The sequence below is a fragment of the Fusarium musae genome, chromosome 5, assembly GCF_019915245.1.
Source record: "Fusarium musae strain F31 chromosome 5, whole genome shotgun sequence".
NCBI classification, from domain to species: domain Eukaryota; kingdom Fungi; phylum Ascomycota; class Sordariomycetes; order Hypocreales; family Nectriaceae; genus Fusarium; species Fusarium musae.
In genome coordinates this window covers 1,949,424-1,971,231 of record NC_058391.1, presented here as the reverse complement: position 1 = coordinate 1,971,231, position 21,808 = coordinate 1,949,424, and the positions used below count along the sequence as shown (strand labels likewise).

Here is a 21,808-nt window from a genome sequence, read left to right as displayed (position 1 = left end):
ATATTTCATCTGCAGCCTGGGTATCTCCTGAGCGTTTCGTGGTCTATAGTGAGGCCACTCACTTTGTTCCATCCTCGTTACCTGGTCTCTTACCCTTTAGCTGCATCCCATTGGACTGAGATAGGCTGGTGATTGCCAGAGAATTTCGTCCCCCCAAACCAGAGCTCAAATCTCAGGTCTGCTGGAGCAACAATAACTCGAATATCGAACCTACAAATGTAGAACTTGTGTCCACGCCGGAAACAAGTTCCTCGCTTTTCTTTGAGGACGAGCTGGTGTTGTTCGATGCCAGCGAGGTTGCTCTTTACAGAACAAAGTCTCATAACGCCGGCTTGTTTTAGGCTTCGAGGAAGCCATTCGGCCTCGTTGTTTGACACTACAATTTCTGCGTCCCATGCGCGTGTAGTGTCTCCATCTTTCAGCCTGATTTCAAATCGTTTGACCAACGGAGAGTCCGGGTCCACGGTATCTCCCTGTGGTCTTTTGTCAACCCAGTCTATGAGCAAAAAGAACGGCCTGAAGCATACCTTTTTGATCAACCATTGGATCTGATTAGTCGCCCACTTCACAGTTGGGTCCCACGGATCTTGTCGGACTTCTTCATCGAAGTGCCGTGCAGGCATATAGACCTCCTGGACGATTACGCCGTAGCTCGCTCGAGCAATCCAAGTGCTGAGCACGGATTTATTCCCCGACTCCATCCTCTGTCGCTTGTTCTCGAGAACCCCACGAGCAACAACAAGTTGCGGGTCTTGGGAGGGTATAACAAGGATATTTCGGGCATTTGGATGTTGTAGCTTGGTCAAGTGTTCTTGGAGAACCTCACGGACGTAGGCTGAACTACCCAGACCACCGGACAGAATCACATACTCCTGTATACGCAATGAGCTTCGGTCGAGCTTCATATCGGAGCGACTTACCACTTGTTTTGAAAGGCCCTTTTCGGTCAACCAGTCAAGTCGCTTGTGAATCCGGGCCATGATTGCTTCGATATGGACATCGAAGAGAGCTTGAATGTCTTGCCTGCAGCGTATCAATCACACCTGGTAAGTCGACATGGAAAACACATCTTTAGTAGTGGGACAGTAACTGACTTGGTAAAAAGCATGCGTCCATCTTGAACTCCGAGGCCTTCGTGGCTCACATCGTATCCTACACCCTCCATCATAATTTTGTATACTGGCTGCATGTATACCTTTTCGCCAAACTTGTGCTTGACGCTCTTGAATCCTTGGCTTCGAGCCATGCGTGCGGCAAAGTCAGCCGGAAGCTTGAAGTCGGGATTCGCGGCCATTCTTTGTGAGACAAGTCTTGCGAAAGCGCGATCAATAAGTGAGGAGCCAACACCTACACCGCTGACGGCAGCGACTTGAGAAAGCTGTGGAAAGCTCGAGTTTGTGGAAGTGGCTCGCATCAGAGCGAGGTCTGTTGTGCCACCTCCTGCATCCACGGTCAGAAACACGCTGTTTTCCTTGAGGCTTATAGCTCCAGTCTTGAGAGTTGCCACGGCTGCAGCCTCGGACTCTGTGAGATCAACCAATGCTGAGTGTTTTGGGCCCCCGGTTCCGAATCCAGCATCATGGATTGCGCCTTTGAAGGTGTTGATGATAGCCATACTCGTCCATGTCGTGGGCGCACTGAAGAGGAATAGGACGGCCATGGAGTCCCATCCACCGACATGTTTTATGCCCATGCGCATTTCTATGCTATCTTTGATATGCGCATATATCTGCTTCAGATAATCTGTCACGAATTGGCGAGCCTGGGCAGTGCTTTGCGGGACATTGCTTAGGCCCTGATGCTGTGCTGCGTCGAGGGTCTCTGGATCTAGAAAGATCTTGAAGAAGTCCCGACGTGTCTTGGTCGTGTCGTGGTCATCATCAGCACACATGAACCCCCAAGATGAGATGCTTCCATCGGCGTTGTATACGATTGTCGTGGGGACTTTTCGATCACCTCTGTCGTCGCTCCCCGGCCAGTCGTTGACTACCTGAATAGGGATTCCATGCCTCATCCAGGCAACACCTAGGACAGATCAGTTTATATCTGGTATTTGCTGGACTGCTACTCACCCGTAAAGGTCGTACCAAGGTCCACAGAGATAGCCAAGTCCGGTTGCTCTTCCATTTGTTAGTCTGCTCGATTTCTCTGCAGAAGCAATTGAAGAAGAGTCAAAAGATGATCTGAGAGCTTTATTGCCAGAAATGCAACAAGCCTCGGATGTGGCCCTTGCTATAGGCCTATTTTCCGCCGTCGGAGCTGAACTTGGCGATATTGGTTTGTTGGATGCACCTCCGAGGGTGCGCGGGGCAATATGCAACAGGTCGGCTGGGAAATGACAGACTAGGCCTTCGGCCTCAGCCTGATAATGAAACATGCATCTCAATGCTCCCCTGTGCTGAGTGGCTTGACAAGGGATGCTGCTAGCTGGACCTCGATGGAGAGGAGAGGAACTTGGTGGTGGCAATCAAATGGCAGTAGGGTTGGAATCTTGAGCCTTTGCTGGTGGTCAAAAGCAACGCCTGCCCTGGAAGCTTTCGAGACTTTTGTATTCTCATTCTTTTCCTTATTACCGCTCTGAAAGCTTTCAGAAGCGTCTGCCCTGTCCCCTGAATTTCCTGCCTCTAAGAATTTCTATCTCTAACCTACGAAGATGGCTTCCGCGACTCCAGAAACTCTATTGCTAGGAGAAACCGTCGTGACAGCCCCTACAGTCTTGACGCTCCTCAACACTACTTTGTCCACCATTACCCAGCAAGATATTGATGGATCTGGTGGAAGCCTAAAAATCACCAACGTGAATGTACAGCCTACAACGCAGACGGTGCCAACAGCAGCTAGCACGGGGTTTTTAGAGACAAATTCAGCAAGCCAAGAAAGAACCTCATCCAGCGCGTCATCTACAGACCGGAATGATGAAAAGCCAACTGACCAGGGAGATTCATCGGAAAGATCATCAGGTGGACTCAAAGGCGGCCCTGTCGCTGGAGTTGCCATCGGCTGCCTCGTTGCTGGCCTTGCTCTGGGACTCATAGCAGCCTTTCTCCTTTTGCGGAGACGGCGGAGAGTCAAACCAGCAAACGAAGGATTCGTCTTAGCAGATCAAAAGTATACAGAACCCAAGGATGGGCCACAGGTCATAGTTTCATCGTCGAGGCACGATGCTGAACTCAGCCAGTTTCTTCTCGAGGCAACTCCTGACAAGGACCTCCAAGCAGAGTTGCGCTCACTCTCCGAACTCATTTACCAACATGTCGAGAACTATTACCGTCGACCCCAAGTCCAGGCCGACCCGGCTGAGGTGGCTCAGAGCCTTATCAATATTGGCTACTCACCAGAAGCGTCAGGACTGCAGGCAGATACAGTTGCTGCCATTTGCCTCAGCCCCAAGACGTCTCAAGCTGGACTTCGTCATGTCCTCTCGCATGCCATCTTTCGGAGCCTCGATTTCAATTCTGGCAGCAGCTTGTCCATGCTTCCACTAGCGGTTGCAACACTGGCGCAAGGAAGCCACTCAGCTGAAAACACAAACAATCCTGGTAAGACACTCCCACATTCACTCAGAGCCTGATTAGAGAAATGGCTAATAAAGCTTTCAGCAATTGTCTTGGCACGTTCCAGGTGGCGCACACTCTCTGCTCTGCTTCTCCATCCTAACCCGGATGAGAGAACACCACTCCCGGTGTCAGTGACAGAAGCTTCCCCTATGGCTCTGTCATTTGCGAATAAGCTTAATCGATTCTTGGAGATGTTTGCTGCAAAGGATTCGGCTAGCCAACAGGATCAGATGAACCATCTACAGGCTGTCATTCTCGAGTGTACCAAACTGGGCTATGTCGTTCTATCACAGCCGAGTGACTTGAGGTTCGTTTTTAGCAACAGTACACCCATTGCAAAAAGCCGCAGGGTTGTGGTGTGTCCTGGTTTGGAAAGGCTGAGCCAAAACGATGGAATGAGGTATAGATCGCCCAAGGAAGTGGTAGCACCGGAAACTGTGAGTTTGTGAGGGAGAGGAAGCCTATTCACTGCAACCTTTTGGTCATTGGGTTTCATTGATTGGATGGTTAGATATGACTAGTTGCAAAAGGCTCGGTATGTAGCCCTGTCCTGTAGCTAATACATAACTTAGTACTGCGTAGAACTATAGCCATGTCTAATAAGGAGTGTGTGTGTTCATGATGGAGTGAGCTTACAAGAAACTGACAGTTACAAGCAACATATCTTGTTTTGTATGCCATGACTCGAGTGAGTAAAATCGCCTGGTTAGTAGTACGTGAATGTGTACTTTCTTTCTTAGGCATGCCGATGGCTGTCTGCATGCGCTTGAACCAAGTTTGTAACCAAGACCACAACACTGTAATTCATGTGATATACACCCACCCAACACTTATCCAATTAAACTGCTCAGCTGATGGATTGCATCCGACTATTGACCTGTCTTACTTGCTTGAGCGTGAGTGGCTGAGAGCTGGTTCTTTTCTCAGAGCCTGCTTCTAGATATGCAAGCCACATGCCTCAACATCACATTTGGCGTCAGCTCTGAACATGGATCCTAGCAATATGATAGTGGATGGATATTGTGCAAATCAGAAACAGAATTTCTTCACAGCCTGATTTTGTTTTCTCTTTTCTTGTCTGAGCGGGGAAGACTAATGTGAGGATTGTTGTCTCGCATCTTTCATCACCTGCAGCTTAACAAGGATTAATCAATACCTCCCTCGACCATCACTCACATATCGTCCTTCTCACTGAAATCATCAGATTGCTTTGCTATATGAGACTATTCACCTCTAAGAGCCCATTATTCTGTCCTAATTCATCATGCCCAACCCCCTCAAGGCAATACATGCAAGTTTCAACCTCCTGACCTGCGCGCTGGACCACGACCAGGTCCCAAATGATATCCGTCGCAGTCTCGAGCTCGTTCGAACATGCGACTCAGATCTTCAGCATCTCATAGAACTACGTCAAGAATGTCTCCATCTTCTTCAGCGCCGCCCAAGGGTTCTTGAGCGCGTACACAACATTATCGAGTCAGCTCGAAGAGGACTCCAAGAAGTCTGCGAGATTGTCGAGAGATGTCGACCAGAGACCGACAGAGGTGGAAAGACCACATTTTCGAAATGCATGGCATGGGTGCTTGTAGATGCGAGTGAGTTCAAGAGCCAGGAGCCTATTGTTAGTCGACATCATGCTGCTGTGCTCGCTGAGTTGAACTTTTTGAGACAGATAGCTCTTTTGGCTCCTGTTCCCGAAACCGTGAGAGCTGAGGACAAGTGTGGTGTAAGAGAAGAAGCTGCAGTGTTTGATAATGTCGCGTTGCTGGGGGATCTTCTTGGTGATGTAACGGGCAAGTTGAACATCCCCATCATATATCTTCATCGATACAATGATCTAACTTACTCTAGCTCACACCAAGAAGCCACCAGTTGTCCAGCCCATTGATCCTCCAAATCCAACCACAGTTTTCAACACAAACGCAGAATCGACAACATCGACGACGACGCCATCTTCGCTCCAGGTACCCCAGTCTCTTCATCGATCAACGAGTTCGCAGACGATGCATATGGAGCATGCGCCTGAATCACTACCGGAACTTGTTCCAGTCAACATGAACAGCACAGCTCTACCTAAGCCTCTCACTTCAAGTGCCACTTACGATAGCGAGGCCCTTGCAGGATTGAGTCTGCTTCTTGGAGACCCCTTAGACTGGAGACACTCACCACCTCTGGCACCAGCCAACAACGGCCCATTGAATCGGCCAGTGACGCCTACATCTCAAAGACGGCCTGCAAACTTCATTCATAATGGTTCTGTTCAAAATCTTCCACTTCATAGTTATGACAGTGTCTCTGATCTGAGCCAAACTAGCCAGCGAGCAAGCCTCAACTACAGTCCTTCGTGTCTATCATCAAACATCTCAAGCCCTTATCATCAGCAACATTCACTTTCGATACCCCCAGCAGCCACAAGATCAGCGTCTCATCTCCACCATATGCCGTCTGGTCACTATCCAGGGCAACTCACGTGGTCAAATTCGTCTTGTACGACAATATCATCCATCTCCTCTGGTTTAACAAGACCTGACTACAGCTACATACCGCCGATTGCTGAGCTTGATAGTTCTCCACACCATATGGTTCCCATTGTTGGTGCATTGAACCATCTAAGTCGACCAAACGAGGTGTTAGTGGACCAGAAACTCGCCATCCAAATCAACACAACACCTGTCGAACTTCCAGCAGAGGATAGCCTACCCACAAACACGAACCCATATTCTCAAACTTTCCGTCCGGGGCTTGACAGAAGGGGGCGAGCCATCAGTCAACCAACAACAAAACTACACCAGTAAATAACGCGGAAACCAACTCTTAACCAGGGAAAGGAAATGATGAAGGATTATAATGATGCACCAAAAGATTGTGCCACGTGGTAGCCGAGTTTCTGGGCATAAGCATGCAAAGATATCGAGGATAGATTTCCAAGGGTTATTGACAGGATGTTCAACAGATACGTTACTATGACAAGTGATTTTGAAGCAACTGAGAAACGACTGTTCAAGTACTACCAAAACTCGAAGCATTTCATCCCAGAGATATATACAAACCGACTGCTAAGTGCGAGTTTGTAAGTGATTTACTCTGCATAAAGGCCTTAGTCAAATTGGACTACATGCAAAATGTCAACCTGGCTCGACAGTGTTTGATCACAAGCAAGATATTGGCAACTCAATTCATTGTTTTGATGACCCTTGGTAAAGAAGGGGGCCCATTACTACCTATTAGAAGCACAACCATTTCCCCTTATTTTCATCCCTCAAATCCTGCCCGTTCGAGGTGTCGCAACCCTTGAAATCATTCTCTCTCACACGCAAGTTCAATCTATAATGAGAAGCATAGAAAGTGATCAGCAATGCAAACAAAGATCAAAATCAGACCCAAATCCTTAATTTCGCAAACGCGCGACAATAAATTGCCTTGATAATACATGTCGATAATCAATTCCCATTCCTCCTCACACGTCAAGACATATATCCCATATTCCCGTACCACATCCCATTCGTGGCCTCAAAAGTCGTATCTTGTAGTGCATCCATCCCACGCGGTCTCTCGCCTTGAGAGGTCGGTCTTCTGTGTGGTCCCTCAGTCTATATGCAAAAAAGATGTGCGTTCCTCGTTTCGCTTCATCGTTCCAGCTCATGGCCATGTCGAGTTTCGGTCGAGGAGCCTCTGTTTTCAGTGGCCATCGTACAGGCTATGCCATGAATAGAATAAAGCGTTGCGGTACGGTGTTACTGTGCCGTATCATGTCGAGGCTGAAAGACCGAAATTATAACCGATCGCTCAACGTTTTTAATAAACAAAATCATTTCCGTAACTCCGATACTGATGCCCTTTACCGTCTTTGATCTTACCATCCTCGTGTCGATGATTATAGTCGACATATGTACATTTATTCGACAACTTTAGTCCTCAATAGTTCGCGATGACTCAGGTGAATTCGAGGTGTTCTATACCATCGAACTGAGAACGCTTATACTGAGGATCATAATGAGTAGACCGATAGTAACGACTATCAGTAGGGCGAATGAGAACCAACCCAAGACCATGGCGCTGGTACCTACACCACTCTTGACAGCTCCGTTTCCGAAATCCTGGGCTATAACCGAGGCGGCCACGGACGCTGTATGTTGCCATAGCACAGATACAAGGACGAAGATGGCTGAGATAAAGATCAGGGCAAGGGCAATTTGAGAGACGGGACGAGACGGGAAAGGCTTGACTTCGCGATCAGAGCCTTCTGAATCAGTCTCCTCGTGCCACCCGGGGAAAGTCGCGAGAAGGAGGAGGCAGACGAAAGCAAAGATGATGGCAATGATACTGAGAATCAGGTTAGTGCGGTTCCATTGCGGTGCACGCGGAGTGAGAACTCACATGAGATATGGGAATACGATCATATCTTTAAATTGAGCAGCCAGCCAGATGAGGTTGAGAGGATCTTGGTCCACATCAACCTCCTTAGCCAGTGCAGTGGCATTGTTGCTGCACAGCCAGGAACCACCGTCGGGGTTGATACAGATACCGAAGTAACCAACGCGAGCTTGCAACGAAGCGTCACCTGCGATGTTCTCGATAGCTGAGTGGAGATTGTAGTCGACCTGGGCTGTATCGGGCACTGCTGTGTAGTCCTTGTAGTAGATGGATAGTAGGAAGATGTCGGGGATAAGTGGGGAGGAAGATGAACAGCCAGCGAGAAGCAGTGCTTGTTTTGGTTAGAACATTATCTCATCTATGGGGTAAAATAGCTCACATAATAGAATAATGGCGATGGCGATAAGGATCATCAACACATGGTGATAACCGAGGAATGGAACGAAGCCTAGCGGAATTGGATGTTAGCGATGCGGACCATATCAGATGGAGACATTGGATCGATGTCCCGAGACTAGACAATGACTTACGATACCAGCCGACCTGGACTTTTTGCCTTCTTGAGGACGAGCTGCTGCTGCTGCTCGTCCCGGAACCCATCGTGAACGATGTTGATCCTGCGCTCCTTCAACTTGCTGTCGGTTGAAGTAGTTGCGGGAAACAACTGAGTTGTCTGCGCTCGTCTCCCAGTTAGGGAGCGACGAACACACGAGTTTCTCAAGACCAATATCACTTGGTTTCCTTGCTCTTTCTGTTACCGCTTGGTTGCGCAACACTCTGGAAGCGATCTTGTGACCGACCCTGAACTTCCTCCACTGGACTTGATCAGTCAATCTGTCCCGGGAACAACTGGCTCTTGTCGAGGTGAAGGTGAAGAAGCGATGGAATGCGGGCGGGAGAAATCGATGTCTCGGTAGACAATCGACACTGGAATGTATGTGGGCTAAAGACGACGGTTGGTGACAACGAGCGAAAGTCGGGGCCCTGTAATAGTGAGATCGTTGTTAAAGGAGGTCAAGTTAAGTTAAGAAGTCAAGTTAATTTGAGAGTTGACCACGATGAATCAAGAGCCTTGAAGGTCAGTTCACACGTTCTGCTAACGAGGGTGAAGACTTAATGGTTTTGTTAGAGAATCTCCTGGGAAAAGGAGAGAAGGAAAGGAGAGAAGCGGTCAGTCAGTCAATTAGTCGGAGCAGTTTCGTATACCAATACCAGACAATTGGGCGGATATTCGATGGCTGGGAAAGACTTGGGATAACTACCAACCTCTGGACTTTTTCGGTGGGCGATGCAGAGGTGTAGTGACCAGCCACCTATTTACTTGCGTTGGCCTGGCGACGGTGACGTTTTACATGTGGAGCCACAGTTGCCAGCTGGGCGAGCTCTGGACAAGGCAGGGGCCTGAGGGGCTCCTTTCAGCACCGGGCAACCCGCTAACCGGCGGCGCAGAGGGAAGGAGAAAGCCTAGACGGGATCGGGCGCTAGGCTGTAAGGGGCAAGGTGTTATTGGACCTGCAGCAGCGCAGATGAGCAACTTCCTGGGCTTGATCCCTGAACCCTAGGATCTACGATCTTACGTAGCGCTTCGCCGCAAAGTCGACGCGTTTCTATACGACCAGAGCCTGTCAGCGCCCAGATTTTGCCAAGGGGTGCCAAGGATAGAAGCTGTAGCGGGACCTCTCTCAGCTTAATGCAGTTGTCATGACGATTTGGCGCCGTTTCGAATGGGCTCTCACTCATCCGTCCTATCGACGAGTCCATGTCCGTATTATACCAAGTGTATTACGGAGTATTGGTTGTGCCTGGGCTGGCTACTGACGTCGATAGCTCCAGTTGACGAGCTGTTGAACTACGCCAGTATTGGTGCTCATTTGGCGCCTTGATCTATCGTGCTCGGGCATATTCTGTAGCTGAGATCCATCTCCATCGGTTATCCTATTCATAGCCTGGTCTCAATTCATCTGCCCCATTTGCCCCGAGTAAGCGAGAACTGGCTTGAAACTCCCCGACTTTTGGTCATGGAGTCTTTTCTCCCAAACTCGACCTAACAAGTCATGGATATTATTATCCACTCTGTCGGAGCCAACAACAGTATCCGCGGCCAAACCGTACATACTCGGTGTAGATGGAAACTCAAGGATCACTCAATTATGGCGAAAACTACGACGCAAGTCTTGTATCAAGACAGCACCACCCTCAGGAAATATATGTTGTTGTTATATAGAATTGAAGTTTTGTTTGCTTCCACTACAACACAGCTTGCCGCCTCTTTGCATGTTATTGGATGTTTACCTGGACTGCGCGGTTCAATCGGAATCACATGGACTGCATAACTGTTTACATACTCAATTGCCTGACGACGACACCTCTCTCAGTACCACAAGATCAACATGATATGTAAACTCTTTCCGTCGTAACCGTGAGCTTATTCTCCCGAGAGAGCCGTGATATCCATCATGACAACCCTCATCTCATGAGAACCCAGCCACCCGACTAAACTCTCCAGACTTGGCGTTCAGCCACCCGTCAATTTCAGATCCTTTTCGCTTACCGCAATTGACTTCGATTACGACTCTCTTCGAATGAAGTCGGTGTCGGACGTTTCGAATTATCCTTTCTCCGCTCGGAATATTCTTTACACTCTCCGCGCTTATCATGTCATGCGAGTTCATCTCATGGAGCTTCCAGAAACACTTGTATCTAGAAGAAGTATGTAGCTATCGGATTTAGTGGGGCATGCTCCCCACGTCATTTGGTTAGAGTAGCTACGTTGCGCTATGAGACTCACAAACACCAACTCATAACCACTATATACAACATGGCAGCTGTAGCCGCCAACAACCAAGGAACATCGCTCGATATCCGAGTTGAGGACTTCCTGGACGATAAGCTTCAGTCTACTTCCGACCTTGAGGATCTCGACACACTTATCGCAAATGTTGAGCTTCAACGAAACCAGCTGCAATTACAGTTAGATACAGCTGTGAAAGAGCTCGAAGAGACCCGACGCACTGCCGACGATCGCCAGGGGTCACTTGCTGCTCGCATAGAAGAGTTTCAAAAGCTTCAAGAGAGCATTGATCTTCGTGCTCAGATCTATGCTGCCTCGGATGCCCCAGATCAGGCCATCGAACGCCTAAAAGCGCCTATGAACAAGATTAAGGCCGTTGAGCGTGCCCAGAGATACCTTGTTCTCTTGCAAGACGCTGAAAAATTTCGAGCAGAGGCGAGATCATTCTTGCCTCAGAACCCCAAAGCTTCATTGGAGCCTTATATCAAGTTGAAACAGCATGTTCAAAAGCTACAAGGCCTACCTGGCCAAGAGGGCCTTCACCTCGTTGCATATGCCGAAGCCGTGGCCGCTTCACTTTGGGATGAGATCAAATCTACTATGTCCGGGGAACTTGAGGCCGTCTTGAAGCAGAGGAAGTGGCCCAAGATTGACACCCATGTACAGATGGACGAGGAATGGGTTAATTGCATAGAAAAGCTCATCGATCTTCAAAGGCCGGAAATAGCACACACTGACAAGCTTGTCACGTTGCTACCGTTTGAAATCATGGCCTCCATCTTTGTCTCCGAGTTTCGCTTCCATTTCCTTAGCGACAAGCCAACCAGCGGTGCCCAGGCATTTGGAACTCATTGCCTCCCATGGTTTATCGCGCTGGTCGAGAAATGGGAAGATTTCTTCCGGGATAATCTGGGCTACTTACTAGCAGAGAAGTTCCGGGACACTGCTGTAGCGACCAACCTGGCTTATATCGACCCTGTTTCTGCCTTTATTACCTCGCTCCTCCCAGTGCTGAAGGAGAAAACCTCATTAGTTGCACTCGAAGCTATCAAGAGCCCCTCCTTTCTCAGCAGTTTAATGTCGCAACTCATGGCATTTGACGAGAATGTTCGCTACAAGTTTAACTACGACGGCGGCGATGTTGAGAACGGATGGTCTGGCTTGACCGCATACATACTGGATGACCACTTTGATACGTGGTTCGAGGCCGAGAAAGATTTCGCCCTTGAGAGATATAATACTATTATGGAGTCACAAGATGCCCGCAATATCGATTATGATTATGCGCTCCAGGGCAAGATGAAGCCAACATATGCTGCTGTGCGTGTCACTGATCTTCTGCGGTCTGTGACAAGTCAGTACGAGAGAGTACGTACCTTTAAGCACAAAATTCGCTTCTTGATCGGCATTCAACTTGAAATCTTGGATGCTTATCACGACCGCCTTCGAGACTCACTCCAGGCTTATCAGAGCATGTCTACGACCTTTGGCCGCACTTTGGCTGCGAATAAGGAGGACCTTGCTATTCTAGAGGGTACAGGTGGTTTCGAGGTACTCTGCAAAGTGATTGGCAGCGCTGATCATATTGTGAATACTCTGAAAGACTGGAGCAACGAAGAGGTATGTAAGCCGCCTGAAAGTCATCTCATCAAGCTAACATTCTAGTTCTTTGTCTCTTTGTGGGATGAACTCCAGACTCGAGCATTGCACAGATCTAGCCAGGGCAACAATATTACGAGTACCATGAGCTACGATGATGTGAAGGATCGCACATCTACAGCAGTGGGAGAAAAACATGAAGATGGGGCTCTATTTGATGAGACAGCGAGTGCCTATAACATGCGACGCAAGGCTGCTCAAGAACTTCTCGTGGGCGCTTTGGTCGAGTCGCACAATAAAGCCTTCCGAGCATACACCAACCGTGTTCAATGGACAACTGTCGGTGAAACTGCTATCCTTGGTAAGTTCGCATGCCGTGCTGTTCCCAACATATTGGCTAACACGGTAGCAGATGAGCTTGCTATTACGCCAGAACTTGATGAGCCACTTCGCATCCTCCAGCGCAACTTTGACTTTCTCATCAGAGCTCTTTCGACTGCAGTGTTTCGCCGCGTCTGCCGAGAAGCCCTTGTCGAGCTTCAAGATTATCTATGGCAAAGTGTCCTTATGCGCCAGTCGTTCACCACTTACGGTGCAGCCCAGTTCCGTCGCGACGGCGCTGCCTTGGTTTCTACTATCGAACGCTACATTCCCAATGGTTCATCTGTCCTTGATAACTTGACCGAGGGTATGCAGCTCCTGAGTCTTCCGGTTGAAGCGGGCGAGACGAGTGGCTTGACACTCAAGGAAGCCAGCGATCGAGTCTTCGCTGACAACGAAGAGGCGCGCAAGGTACTAGAGGAACTACATCTTGAAGGGCTGTCACCGCAAGGTGCAAGAAACATTCTGCAGCGTCGTGTAGAGAACAACGAGAACGTAGGGTGGTAAAGCGAAATAGACTAAAATTGGGTATATTATCACGCATTTGATGCCTTTTTCCAAGGTCTATCGCTCATGCCTCACGTGTTGAACCTGTCCGTGGCCTTCTAAAAATATCATTTTCCTTTTTGTTCTAACCATTGAGCCCCCCAATACGTTTTATTGCATCAAAAGATCAACCATGTTCCATTTTCCGCACTATTCGCTTTTGTTTAGCTGTTAAGAGCCCGCATGGTCATCTCGACAACAATGAAAGTTCCCGCGCTGACAGGCATAGCTCGTGCCAGCGTAGGTCCGATACCCTTCCAGAAGCCAGCCGCTCCCTCGGCTCGCCAAGTCTTTGAAAAGCAATCTCGCATGGTGGCGTATTTTTGGTTGGCACCGAAACCGTCGGTCTGCATCTTGCTCTTGATAACATCGAAGGGGTAGCTGGAAAGCCAGAGAACTTCACCAGCAAGACCACCGTAAAGAGCAATCTTGTAAGCGGGGATGTCCTTGCGGTCGATCTTGTTGCGGGCAGCGTCGGAGTTCATCATATACTCAAAGGCGGTGAACCAGGAACCGTAGGCGAAAGCCTCTCGCCAGATAGTGACAGCCTGACCGCGGTAGATGCCACTCAGGACACCATTGTGAGCTCCGAGCTTACGAATGCAGTCACCAGGACCATCGTATAGACGACCGGCGCCGTGAGGCTGGCTCTGAAGGCGGATACGGATATGCTCGATGGGACCTGAGAGGACCGAGTTGGAGATACCAGCAAAGGCACCCGCGGCACCGTATTGAGGGTAAGACAGTTCGGCTCCGTTGTTGCGAGTTTGGAACCAGCGCTTCGCGGCGTTGAAGGCACCGAATTGGACGGAAACACAGGCTCCGATGCCGATGAGTGGTGTAAGCGTTCCCTTGTAAAAGGCGAGGGCACCCTCGTTCTTGTAGATTGTGGTGGCGGCGTTGATGGCAGAAGAGTATTGTGTTGTAGTTTGCAGTCGGACCTTGACAATGTCAAAGGGTTGGCCTGAGATTAGAGCGTTAGCAATTGGGTTGGATTCGTACTGTTGTACAAATATGCTGGTGACGACTTCATGGTGGAGGGTAAGCTTATCGTGAGCCAGGTCTCTCTTCTTGATCCCCCGGTTCAGAGAAATCTTCTATACGCCTTTGCGCTGACCGACTCCCCAACAATTGAACGAAAGAAACATCAAGACATACCAATCAAGACCTGCGCGATTCCTCCAACAGCACCAGAGAAAAGATCCTTGGCCGTCTCAATGGCAGGGCTCTGCTTGGCCGACTCCAGCTCAAGAGCGTCCATTTCTTCAATTTGGCGGGGTGATCGCAAACACCTTTGTCCTTCTTCTCCTCTCCTCAACTAGCAATGAAGCTCTCAACAGCAAAAAGGTAACAAAAAAGTAGGTGAAGCTCGCCAGAGATAAGACAACAAAGGGGGAAGGAAAAGATAAGAAACCCAAACCTACCTAACTTGGGGCGCGCGAATCGATATCGCAATCCGGGGTTGATTTATCGCGGAGGGCGTTTGGCAAATGACGTGCTAGCATTACAAAGCCGGTAACGGAGCCCGGACTGTCGGTGTTGAGATCCAACAGTACATGTAGAGTTCGGAGAAGAGCCCGTCACAACCTGACATAAATCGTGGAGAATCACACCGTCTCTATACTATAATTCCGCCGACACTCTTATCGGCATCTTCTCCGGGGTCCGTTCCCAAGATGTACCTTTCTAACAATTTCATAATGAAAATGCCCATTGAAAAGGTGGACACCGACTTCGGGCTGATAGAAGCCGGAACTCGGGATCTACGCTCTAGAACCGCGAGAAACCGACATACATATAATGTGCCTACCTACCAAGGTAGACTAGGTATGTACATATGATTATTTGTGCATATGAAATTGTTCATTATTCAAAGATCGTCGGTCTGGATCTTTTATATCAGGCAATACTCGCTTCTATTGTCACACCCGATATCCTTCTCTTCAGTATCGTCTCACTCCTTGCTTCTCATCTTTCGCATCATTCTGCGCCTGCGCATGCTGCTCAATAGCCTCCTTGAGTTTTCCTACCACTTCGGGCTGGTTGCTGAACGCAGTCATGAGTAAGCTCTCTAGTTCAGCTTCCACCTTCGCGATTGGCTTCACTCCGGGCTTTCTGTTCTGCGAGTCGTTCATCAGAGTGCCCCAGCGATGTGTGAAGTTGTAGATAGACTGTCGCAGTAACTCATCAAGCTGCTCGTTCATATCCTCAACAGTCAAGGTTTTAGCTGTCACAGATGGTGTGCCTCTAGACCACAGACCGCCACCGATGATGTTGGAAAAGAAACCGACCCAGTTCTGGGGGCTCAGGGTGTCCCAGATGTGAACAAAATGCTGCATAGAAGCACCATGGTTTCGAATGTCACCAATCTCCAGCGAGACCAGCTCATTCTTTATGATGAGCAAGTTTTTCACCATAAACAGATCAGGATCTGTGCCAGCCTTTAATGACTGTATCCTTGCTTCGGCACGTTGGAGCACCTGAATGGTCTCCCGAACAATATTGAACACAACTGAGCTGTTCTTCGACTACATACTCGTTAGCCAAATCCAGTGCCAGAGTACAATTAACTCACAGATCTTTCTTTCGGCATGCAATTCTCATACATGCTCAGAAGTTTGATGGCTTGTTTGACCAAGGGATGGGCGTTTGATGACGCTACGCCACCAACAACAGGCCCGATCTTGAGAGAAGCGTCTTGAACAGGCGCCTTTGTGATCGTTTTTGTGACTTCGGTTTCAAAAACCGTATCTGTCAGGGGCCACAGATGATGGGCAAGAAGTTGTGAGGTGTACTGCTTGCATTTGATGAAATATGGCGACTCCATATCATCTAAATCGGCACTAAAATATTCGTTGGCTAATAAACCCACCACGTTACACGTCGTCTCCAATGGTGCAGTCTGTAGGACCGCTTGTAGGTTAGTCACCAATGGCATCAAGTTGCCAGGATGAGCAATGGTGGTGTTAATGGGTTTGATCGCCTGGAACACTGAGTCTGCTGCTTGTGTCCATATGGGCTCCAGATCGAAGAGTTTCACGAACAAATTCTCCTCGTTGTACATGCGTTCGAAGCATTGCTTGATATAATTCCGCGATGCTGTCTCAGCCGAAAGGCTCTTGACTTCTTTGTTGAACTCTGCAATATCAGATTGCGTCAGAACTTTCAAGTCGCGATCTCGCGTCGTGAGATGGGTATGAATGATGTTATTAGCTGTGTTTGCGTAAGTCTCAAAGTGGGTACAGGACTCGTTTCGCTGGCCGTAAGAATCATATGCGCGGCGTATAATTCGGTGAACATTGGGTATCAAGCCATACGAGTCCAGCATCATCTCTTGGAACCGACCATACGCAAGCGCATGGCGAGCCGACTCGGATTTTGTAGCTACAATCTGACGTCCAACTTCAGGCGATACCTTTTCCAATGAAGTCTTATAGCCATGTTCAAGAAGATGAAGGGCTTTTGTGAGAAGCGCAGTGTACCGTGCAAGATAGGTATCGCGGTCGCGGTATGTCGGCTAATTGCATTAGTATCTGCTTTTGAGAGCGAATGAAACGAACTCTTACATGATTCTCCATAAAGACGATGCAGGCGTCAATATTCTCGACCATCTCTCCAAAGGAGGCATCATCAACCAATCGGCTGGCGCCTGGCGCATTGAGACGTCTTGTTGCAGTATCGAGGTACGCGTAGTAATGAAGATCGGTTCCGACTTCGTCGGCTAATACTTCCAATCTTCTTTGTTCCTGCAAAAGTTCTTCGCATTGCGATTGGAAAGTTGACGTTTGCGCTTCGACGGAGCCAAAAGAGTTCGATAGGGAGGTAAGGAGTTTCAGCGTCGCGTTTGCATCTTCGATGAGCCCATCCAAGTGACGTTCCGTGACAGTAAGTTGGTCGCGGTATAGTCTAGCATCGGTCAGTGCCGTCTTCGTAGAAATGCCATCTTCGCAAGACACAGTATGCATACAAGTATTCCTGCTGACTGGCATCCAACAATTTCTCATCGTACGAGTCCAGGCTAATGGCGTCGTGTTTTTCGAATTTCTTACTAGCGTCTGAGAGCGTCAGAGCTTCCCATGCTCTGCTGTGCTTGTCGGTCTTCTTAGGCCGTGGTCGTGTGTCTTTGGACAGCTGTTCTTTGACCACTCGATAGAAATCGGAGTAGGAGCTGGCTCGGCGAAGGACCGTTGGTTCTGGTGGAGTGTCGGTATCCTCTATTTCTTCGTAGACATTTGGCAATGGTGTCGCAGGTTCGTGTGTTTGGCCTGTTTCCTAAACCCATCTTATGAGCTTCAACAATTATGGCGGGGTGTCAATTCGCGGGGAGGGCATACATTGGGTTGTTGGAGCAGAGACTCCTTGCGGCGGTGACCGTGACTTTGACTATGGCTACTAGAGTGACTCTTCTTGCTGGTACCCAAGTCGGGCATCAGCGTATACCAAGAGTCTTCGTACATGGTGTTGACAGAGCTCAAGGGTTCGTGGGAGCTCGTGTACTGTAACTCAGAAGCCACGCAACAGGCGTTGAATGTTAAAGTCGGAGCTAACGCGGCCGAAGGGCCGATGGGCGTTAAAATATGGGACAATATCTGACAACAAGACCCTGCAGGCTGCAGCATAGCATGTGGCGGGTGCTTCGATCTGTCTGTGGCACAGTTCCATCGTCCTTAGCAGACCTGCCACAGCCCAAAGAATTTTGCTGACCATTATCCATCCGTAAATAAGTTAGCTACTGTGGGAGCTTCAGCTCTATGACCTCACAACATTTTCTCCTTCATCGGGAGGGCGACATTGGGTTCAACTTCTTGATGCAATTTGAAATCTTTCAGACCAGATATTACCAATTACATTGACTCACGACCCTTACTAGCGAGTTTTCAAAATGAACGTTTCTCGAGCGACTCTTGGGCGAGCTGTTGCCCGCTCCCAAGCTCGTCAGCCTCTTACTGTATCTCGGCGCCAATGGGTTCGCCACGCCCACGATTATGGCAGCGAGTATTCTCAGCCTCCTCGCAACCGCGGCGGTAAAATCATTAGTTTTGCAGCCGTCTTTGGTCTTGCTGCTACTGGAGCCTACTTTTATCCCATATTGACTGGAAAGTCTTCAGCACCTATTGAAGCCGAGAAGAGTGAAGTTCCTACCAAGGCAGAACTCGAGTTTGAGAAGCCTCGCAAGAAAGTCAAGTCCAAAGAAGAGAACCGAGATCTCATCAGCTCCCAACATCTCCAAGTTAAGAATAGTTGGGAGCATCCTGGAGTTTATGCCTGGGGCTCTAATGTTGGAAAGGTCATTGATCCAAACTCCAATGAAAAATATGTCAAAGTACCTCGGAGAATTTCTTTCTTTGATGACAAGGTTCTCAGGGACCTCAAGTTGACATCCATATTTGGCGCAGCAGTCACTGAGAAGGGTGATCTGGTTCAATGGGGCTTGGGCTACAACCAGCAAGACCCTTCGCCCGTGCCTACACTTGTAGGCAAAGATCTTGTCAAAATTGATGTCTCGCTTGATCGAATTATTGCTCTGTCGCGCAACGGCAATGTGTACTCTATCCCTGCGTCTCGCAACGATCAAGAGGGTGGTCTGAAAGAAGAACAGAAAAGGTCCTCCTGGTCTATATGGGGATCTGGTGGTGCCCGAGAGAGCATACATTTCCGCAATCTGACACCCTCTGGTCTGTCATTTGGTGAGACCGTGAAGGACATCAGCAGCGGCCAGGAACATTGCCTCATGCTCACCTCCAAAGGGCGTGTCTTCTCCGCTGCTGCCAGTGCCCTCGAGTTTCCTTCCAAGGGACAGATGGGTATTGCGGGTTTGAATTGGCATAACAGGCCCAAGGGACCTTACGACCAACCTCACGAAATTACAACTCTCAAGGGATTCGACGTGGCACAGATTGCAACTGGTGATTACCACTCGGCTGTTCTTGACAAGGCTGGACGTATTTTTGGATTTGGCGACAACTCATTCGGCCAGCTTGGAATCGATACCGACTTTGGCCTTTCAGTTTCTGACACCCCGGTGATGGTTCCTACCAATCTGTCCTACGCTGGCACTGGGCTTGTCCCAACGGTAACATCCATAGCGGCGGGTGGGAACAATACTTTCTTCACTGTGGATGCGAAAACCACGACAGTTCCTGGCAACACAAAAGCTCTTGCTCCGGCGAGGAGGCTTCCTCCCGTGACTACAGATCTGTGGGCTTGCGGTCAAGGAGTGTACGGAACACTGGGCACTGGTCGATGGTCACACGTCTCGCCCAAGCCGACCAAGGTGAAGGGTCTTTCGTCGCTGTTCGAGTTTGACGAGAAAACCAACAAGATGAGCCCCATTAAACTCAAGTCTCTGTCAGTTGGGGCCACTCACTGCTCGGCTGTCATGGACAATGTCACCGAAGTCTCGGTCACGGGCCAAGGGACCGAGAACGAGACCAACTGGGGAGCAGACGTCGTATTCTGGGGTGGCAATGAGCACTATCAGCTTGGCACCGGAAAACGAACCAACTTGAACGCTCCAGCTTATATTGCAGCTCTGGACAGCGCAGCCGATGCTCGTAAGGAGGGTTCACCAGATTTCCACCGGCTGTCCGTGACTCCTCGCAAGACAATCCGTCTGGACGGTGGAAAGGGCCGAAAGGTCTCGTTGGAACAAAAGATTGAGTGTGGCAAGTACGTGACTGGCATCTACTCTGCCGTGTAAAGCGAGTGACACGGCAAACAACTCAATTTGTAAGAACAGACTCGCCTCATTGTATTATAAGAAACATGTAATCGACAGACTGTATCCGCGTGGATATGATTGGGCGTTTGGGAATGGGATAATTCAGCTATGACTTGAAATGTTAAATGCAACTTGGGCATATTCCTTGCAACTGATTGACTGATAGGCTCAGCTGACCTTACCTGAAAGATCCAATAGTGGTCTGAAGCAGTCATATGATGGCTCACACTACTTTTGGGAATGAAACACAGAAACATGTGAATGATACATAGTTGAGACATTATAGAAACATGCTCAGTCTGGTTATTTTTCCAGCAATGACAGTTACAATTGAAAGGTGATGATTGGCTAAGCTTGGTAGATCCTTGGGCATATCACAATAACACCTATTGGCAATTTTCATCTGAACATCCTTGGACATCTTGCACTTATACAGGGGTTCATGAGATGTATATGTACTGTCGTATGAATCATGTTAGTGTGAACTAGGGAGCAACACGAGAATTGATCATGTTGATCCAGTCGATGCCACGCAAGCAAATGCCGCTGAGTCATGAAGATAAAATCGAGAATAGAATAGAATGAGGCACAGATCGTGGAGGAGTACCCTGTAAAGATGGTGGTTAATAGGGAGTTGGTTGCCAAGATCCACGTCATTAACCCAACATGACGGGATGGGCCTTGAGACGAAAATAGAAATCAATCTGTCGAACAGCCGCCACGCAGCTAAAATGTTACAGGGATGAATGAGCCACCGCAGATACCTACATAAAAAAAAAAGAGTTTTTACTAGACCAGGTACAACACTCAAGTCCTTGTAAACTATTGACTCTAGATCCGTCTCAAGATTACTTAGATTTGGGTGCATGATCAGCGACTGAATGAACCACGGGATCGGGTATAGTATAAATAAACAATGAGCACGTGTCCAAACAATGGATGAAATCTGTCAATTATCACGTCTAGACTAGGGACCATCGCTTGCAGATCATTAATTAATTAATTAAAGGCAAAGGCAAGGCAAGGCAAGGAACTCCCGATACAGGAGAGTCAAAGTTACATCAGAGTGCGTAAGATAAGATATTCTTGGAACAGTCTCTTCCCTTTCCCCACGTTGACTGATTGACTGACGTCTGACTTTGAGTTTCAAGTCTCTCTTGGTCACGTCACGTCACGTCGCATCCCGTCGTTGCTCTTTTCTTTTTTTCCCCCTCTCGATTTCGAGGTCCTCGTGAATATTTGGTTGACTACTAGTCACTGAGGTAGACGTCGTGATTCTGCCCCTACAGTCGTTACAGTCAACCAAGAATCAGTCTCCTTTCTCTCTCTTTCTCTCTCTTTCTCTCTCTCTCTCTCACTCCTTTTTATTTCTAACCTTTTACCTCCTTACCTTACCTTACTCCTTCCTCTGTCTCTTACACCCCAAATCTTTCCGTTTGCGGTATCAACTCCACTCACGTCTTCTCCTTCTCCTCTCTGCTTCACATCAGGCTCAAACTTACCATTCTCCTCGTACTTCTTTTGCTTCTCGACATATAAATCTTTTTAATCTTTCGCCTCTTCTCACGATCCCGCCACTATTAAACGATTCCGCCATCGACTGCGCCTGCGCCCCTCCAAAGACCACCACGCGGATCCGACCCCTGCCTGCCTGACCTCCACCAGCCAAGAGGGCCCGACGCTATTCCTCTTCTTACGCCCAAATCTCCGTCGCCTTTGCTTCTTATACTTGGGCTGTCGCTGTTGTTCAGGCCTCTGGTGAATACCGCGACGAGCACCAGCTTCAAGCCCAACTTCTCCTGGGGATATCCACACCTGTCTTTACCCAACCCCGACACC

The 21,808-nt window shown here is 48.7% G+C and overlaps 8 protein-coding genes across 8 annotated transcripts; 4 read left to right on the top strand and 4 right to left on the bottom strand.

Annotated features, from left to right (window-relative positions):
- Positions 1–89: 89 nt before the first annotated feature.
- J7337_007010 (uncharacterized protein) lies at positions 90–2,127 on the bottom strand (the record flags this gene model as incomplete). Its single annotated transcript, XM_044824668.1, has 5 exons — positions 90–473; positions 528–872; positions 921–1,023; positions 1,095–2,025; positions 2,073–2,127. 5 exons carry the CDS (start codon positions 2,125–2,127, stop codon positions 90–92), a joined length of 1,818 nt encoding a protein of 605 aa, XP_044680325.1.
- A 526-nt stretch (positions 2,128–2,653) lies between these two features.
- Positions 2,654–3,963, top strand: J7337_007009 (uncharacterized protein; the record flags this gene model as incomplete). The annotated part of the gene is made up of 3 exons (XM_044824667.1): positions 2,654–3,539; positions 3,600–3,868; positions 3,907–3,963. 3 exons carry the CDS (start codon positions 2,654–2,656, stop codon positions 3,961–3,963), a joined length of 1,212 nt encoding a protein of 403 aa, XP_044680324.1.
- Positions 3,964–4,821: 858 nt separating this feature from the next.
- J7337_007008 (uncharacterized protein) lies at positions 4,822–5,583 on the top strand (the record flags this gene model as incomplete). The annotated part of the gene is made up of 2 exons (XM_044824666.1): positions 4,822–5,303; positions 5,484–5,583. The coding sequence occupies 2 exons, from the start codon at positions 4,822–4,824 to the stop codon at positions 5,581–5,583; spliced, it is 582 nt and encodes a 193-aa protein (XP_044680323.1).
- Positions 5,584–7,510: 1,927 nt separating this feature from the next.
- On the bottom strand, positions 7,511–8,531 carry J7337_007007 (uncharacterized protein; the record flags this gene model as incomplete). Its single annotated transcript, XM_044824665.1, has 3 exons — positions 7,511–7,880; positions 7,935–8,262; positions 8,462–8,531. 3 exons carry the CDS (start codon positions 8,529–8,531, stop codon positions 7,511–7,513), a joined length of 768 nt encoding a protein of 255 aa, XP_044680322.1.
- Positions 8,532–10,749: 2,218 nt separating this feature from the next.
- On the top strand, positions 10,750–13,209 carry J7337_007006 (uncharacterized protein; the record flags this gene model as incomplete). Its single annotated transcript, XM_044824664.1, has 2 exons — positions 10,750–12,342; positions 12,388–13,209. The coding sequence occupies 2 exons, from the start codon at positions 10,750–10,752 to the stop codon at positions 13,207–13,209; spliced, it is 2,415 nt and encodes an 804-aa protein (XP_044680321.1).
- Positions 13,210–13,412: 203 nt separating this feature from the next.
- Positions 13,413–14,509, bottom strand: J7337_007005 (uncharacterized protein; the record flags this gene model as incomplete). The annotated part of the gene is made up of 2 exons (XM_044824663.1): positions 13,413–14,212; positions 14,407–14,509. The coding sequence occupies 2 exons, from the start codon at positions 14,507–14,509 to the stop codon at positions 13,413–13,415; spliced, it is 903 nt and encodes a 300-aa protein (XP_044680320.1).
- A 682-nt stretch (positions 14,510–15,191) lies between these two features.
- Positions 15,192–17,705, bottom strand: J7337_007004 (uncharacterized protein; the record flags this gene model as incomplete). The annotated part of the gene is made up of 5 exons (XM_044824662.1): positions 15,192–15,776; positions 15,824–16,765; positions 16,815–17,154; positions 17,216–17,520; positions 17,583–17,705. The coding sequence occupies 5 exons, from the start codon at positions 17,703–17,705 to the stop codon at positions 15,192–15,194; spliced, it is 2,295 nt and encodes a 764-aa protein (XP_044680319.1).
- A 425-nt stretch (positions 17,706–18,130) lies between these two features.
- J7337_007003 (uncharacterized protein) lies at positions 18,131–19,948 on the top strand (the record flags this gene model as incomplete). Its single annotated transcript, XM_044824661.1, has 1 exon — positions 18,131–19,948. One exon carries the CDS (start codon positions 18,131–18,133, stop codon positions 19,946–19,948), a length of 1,818 nt encoding a protein of 605 aa, XP_044680318.1.
- Positions 19,949–21,808: the final 1,860 nt, after the last annotated feature.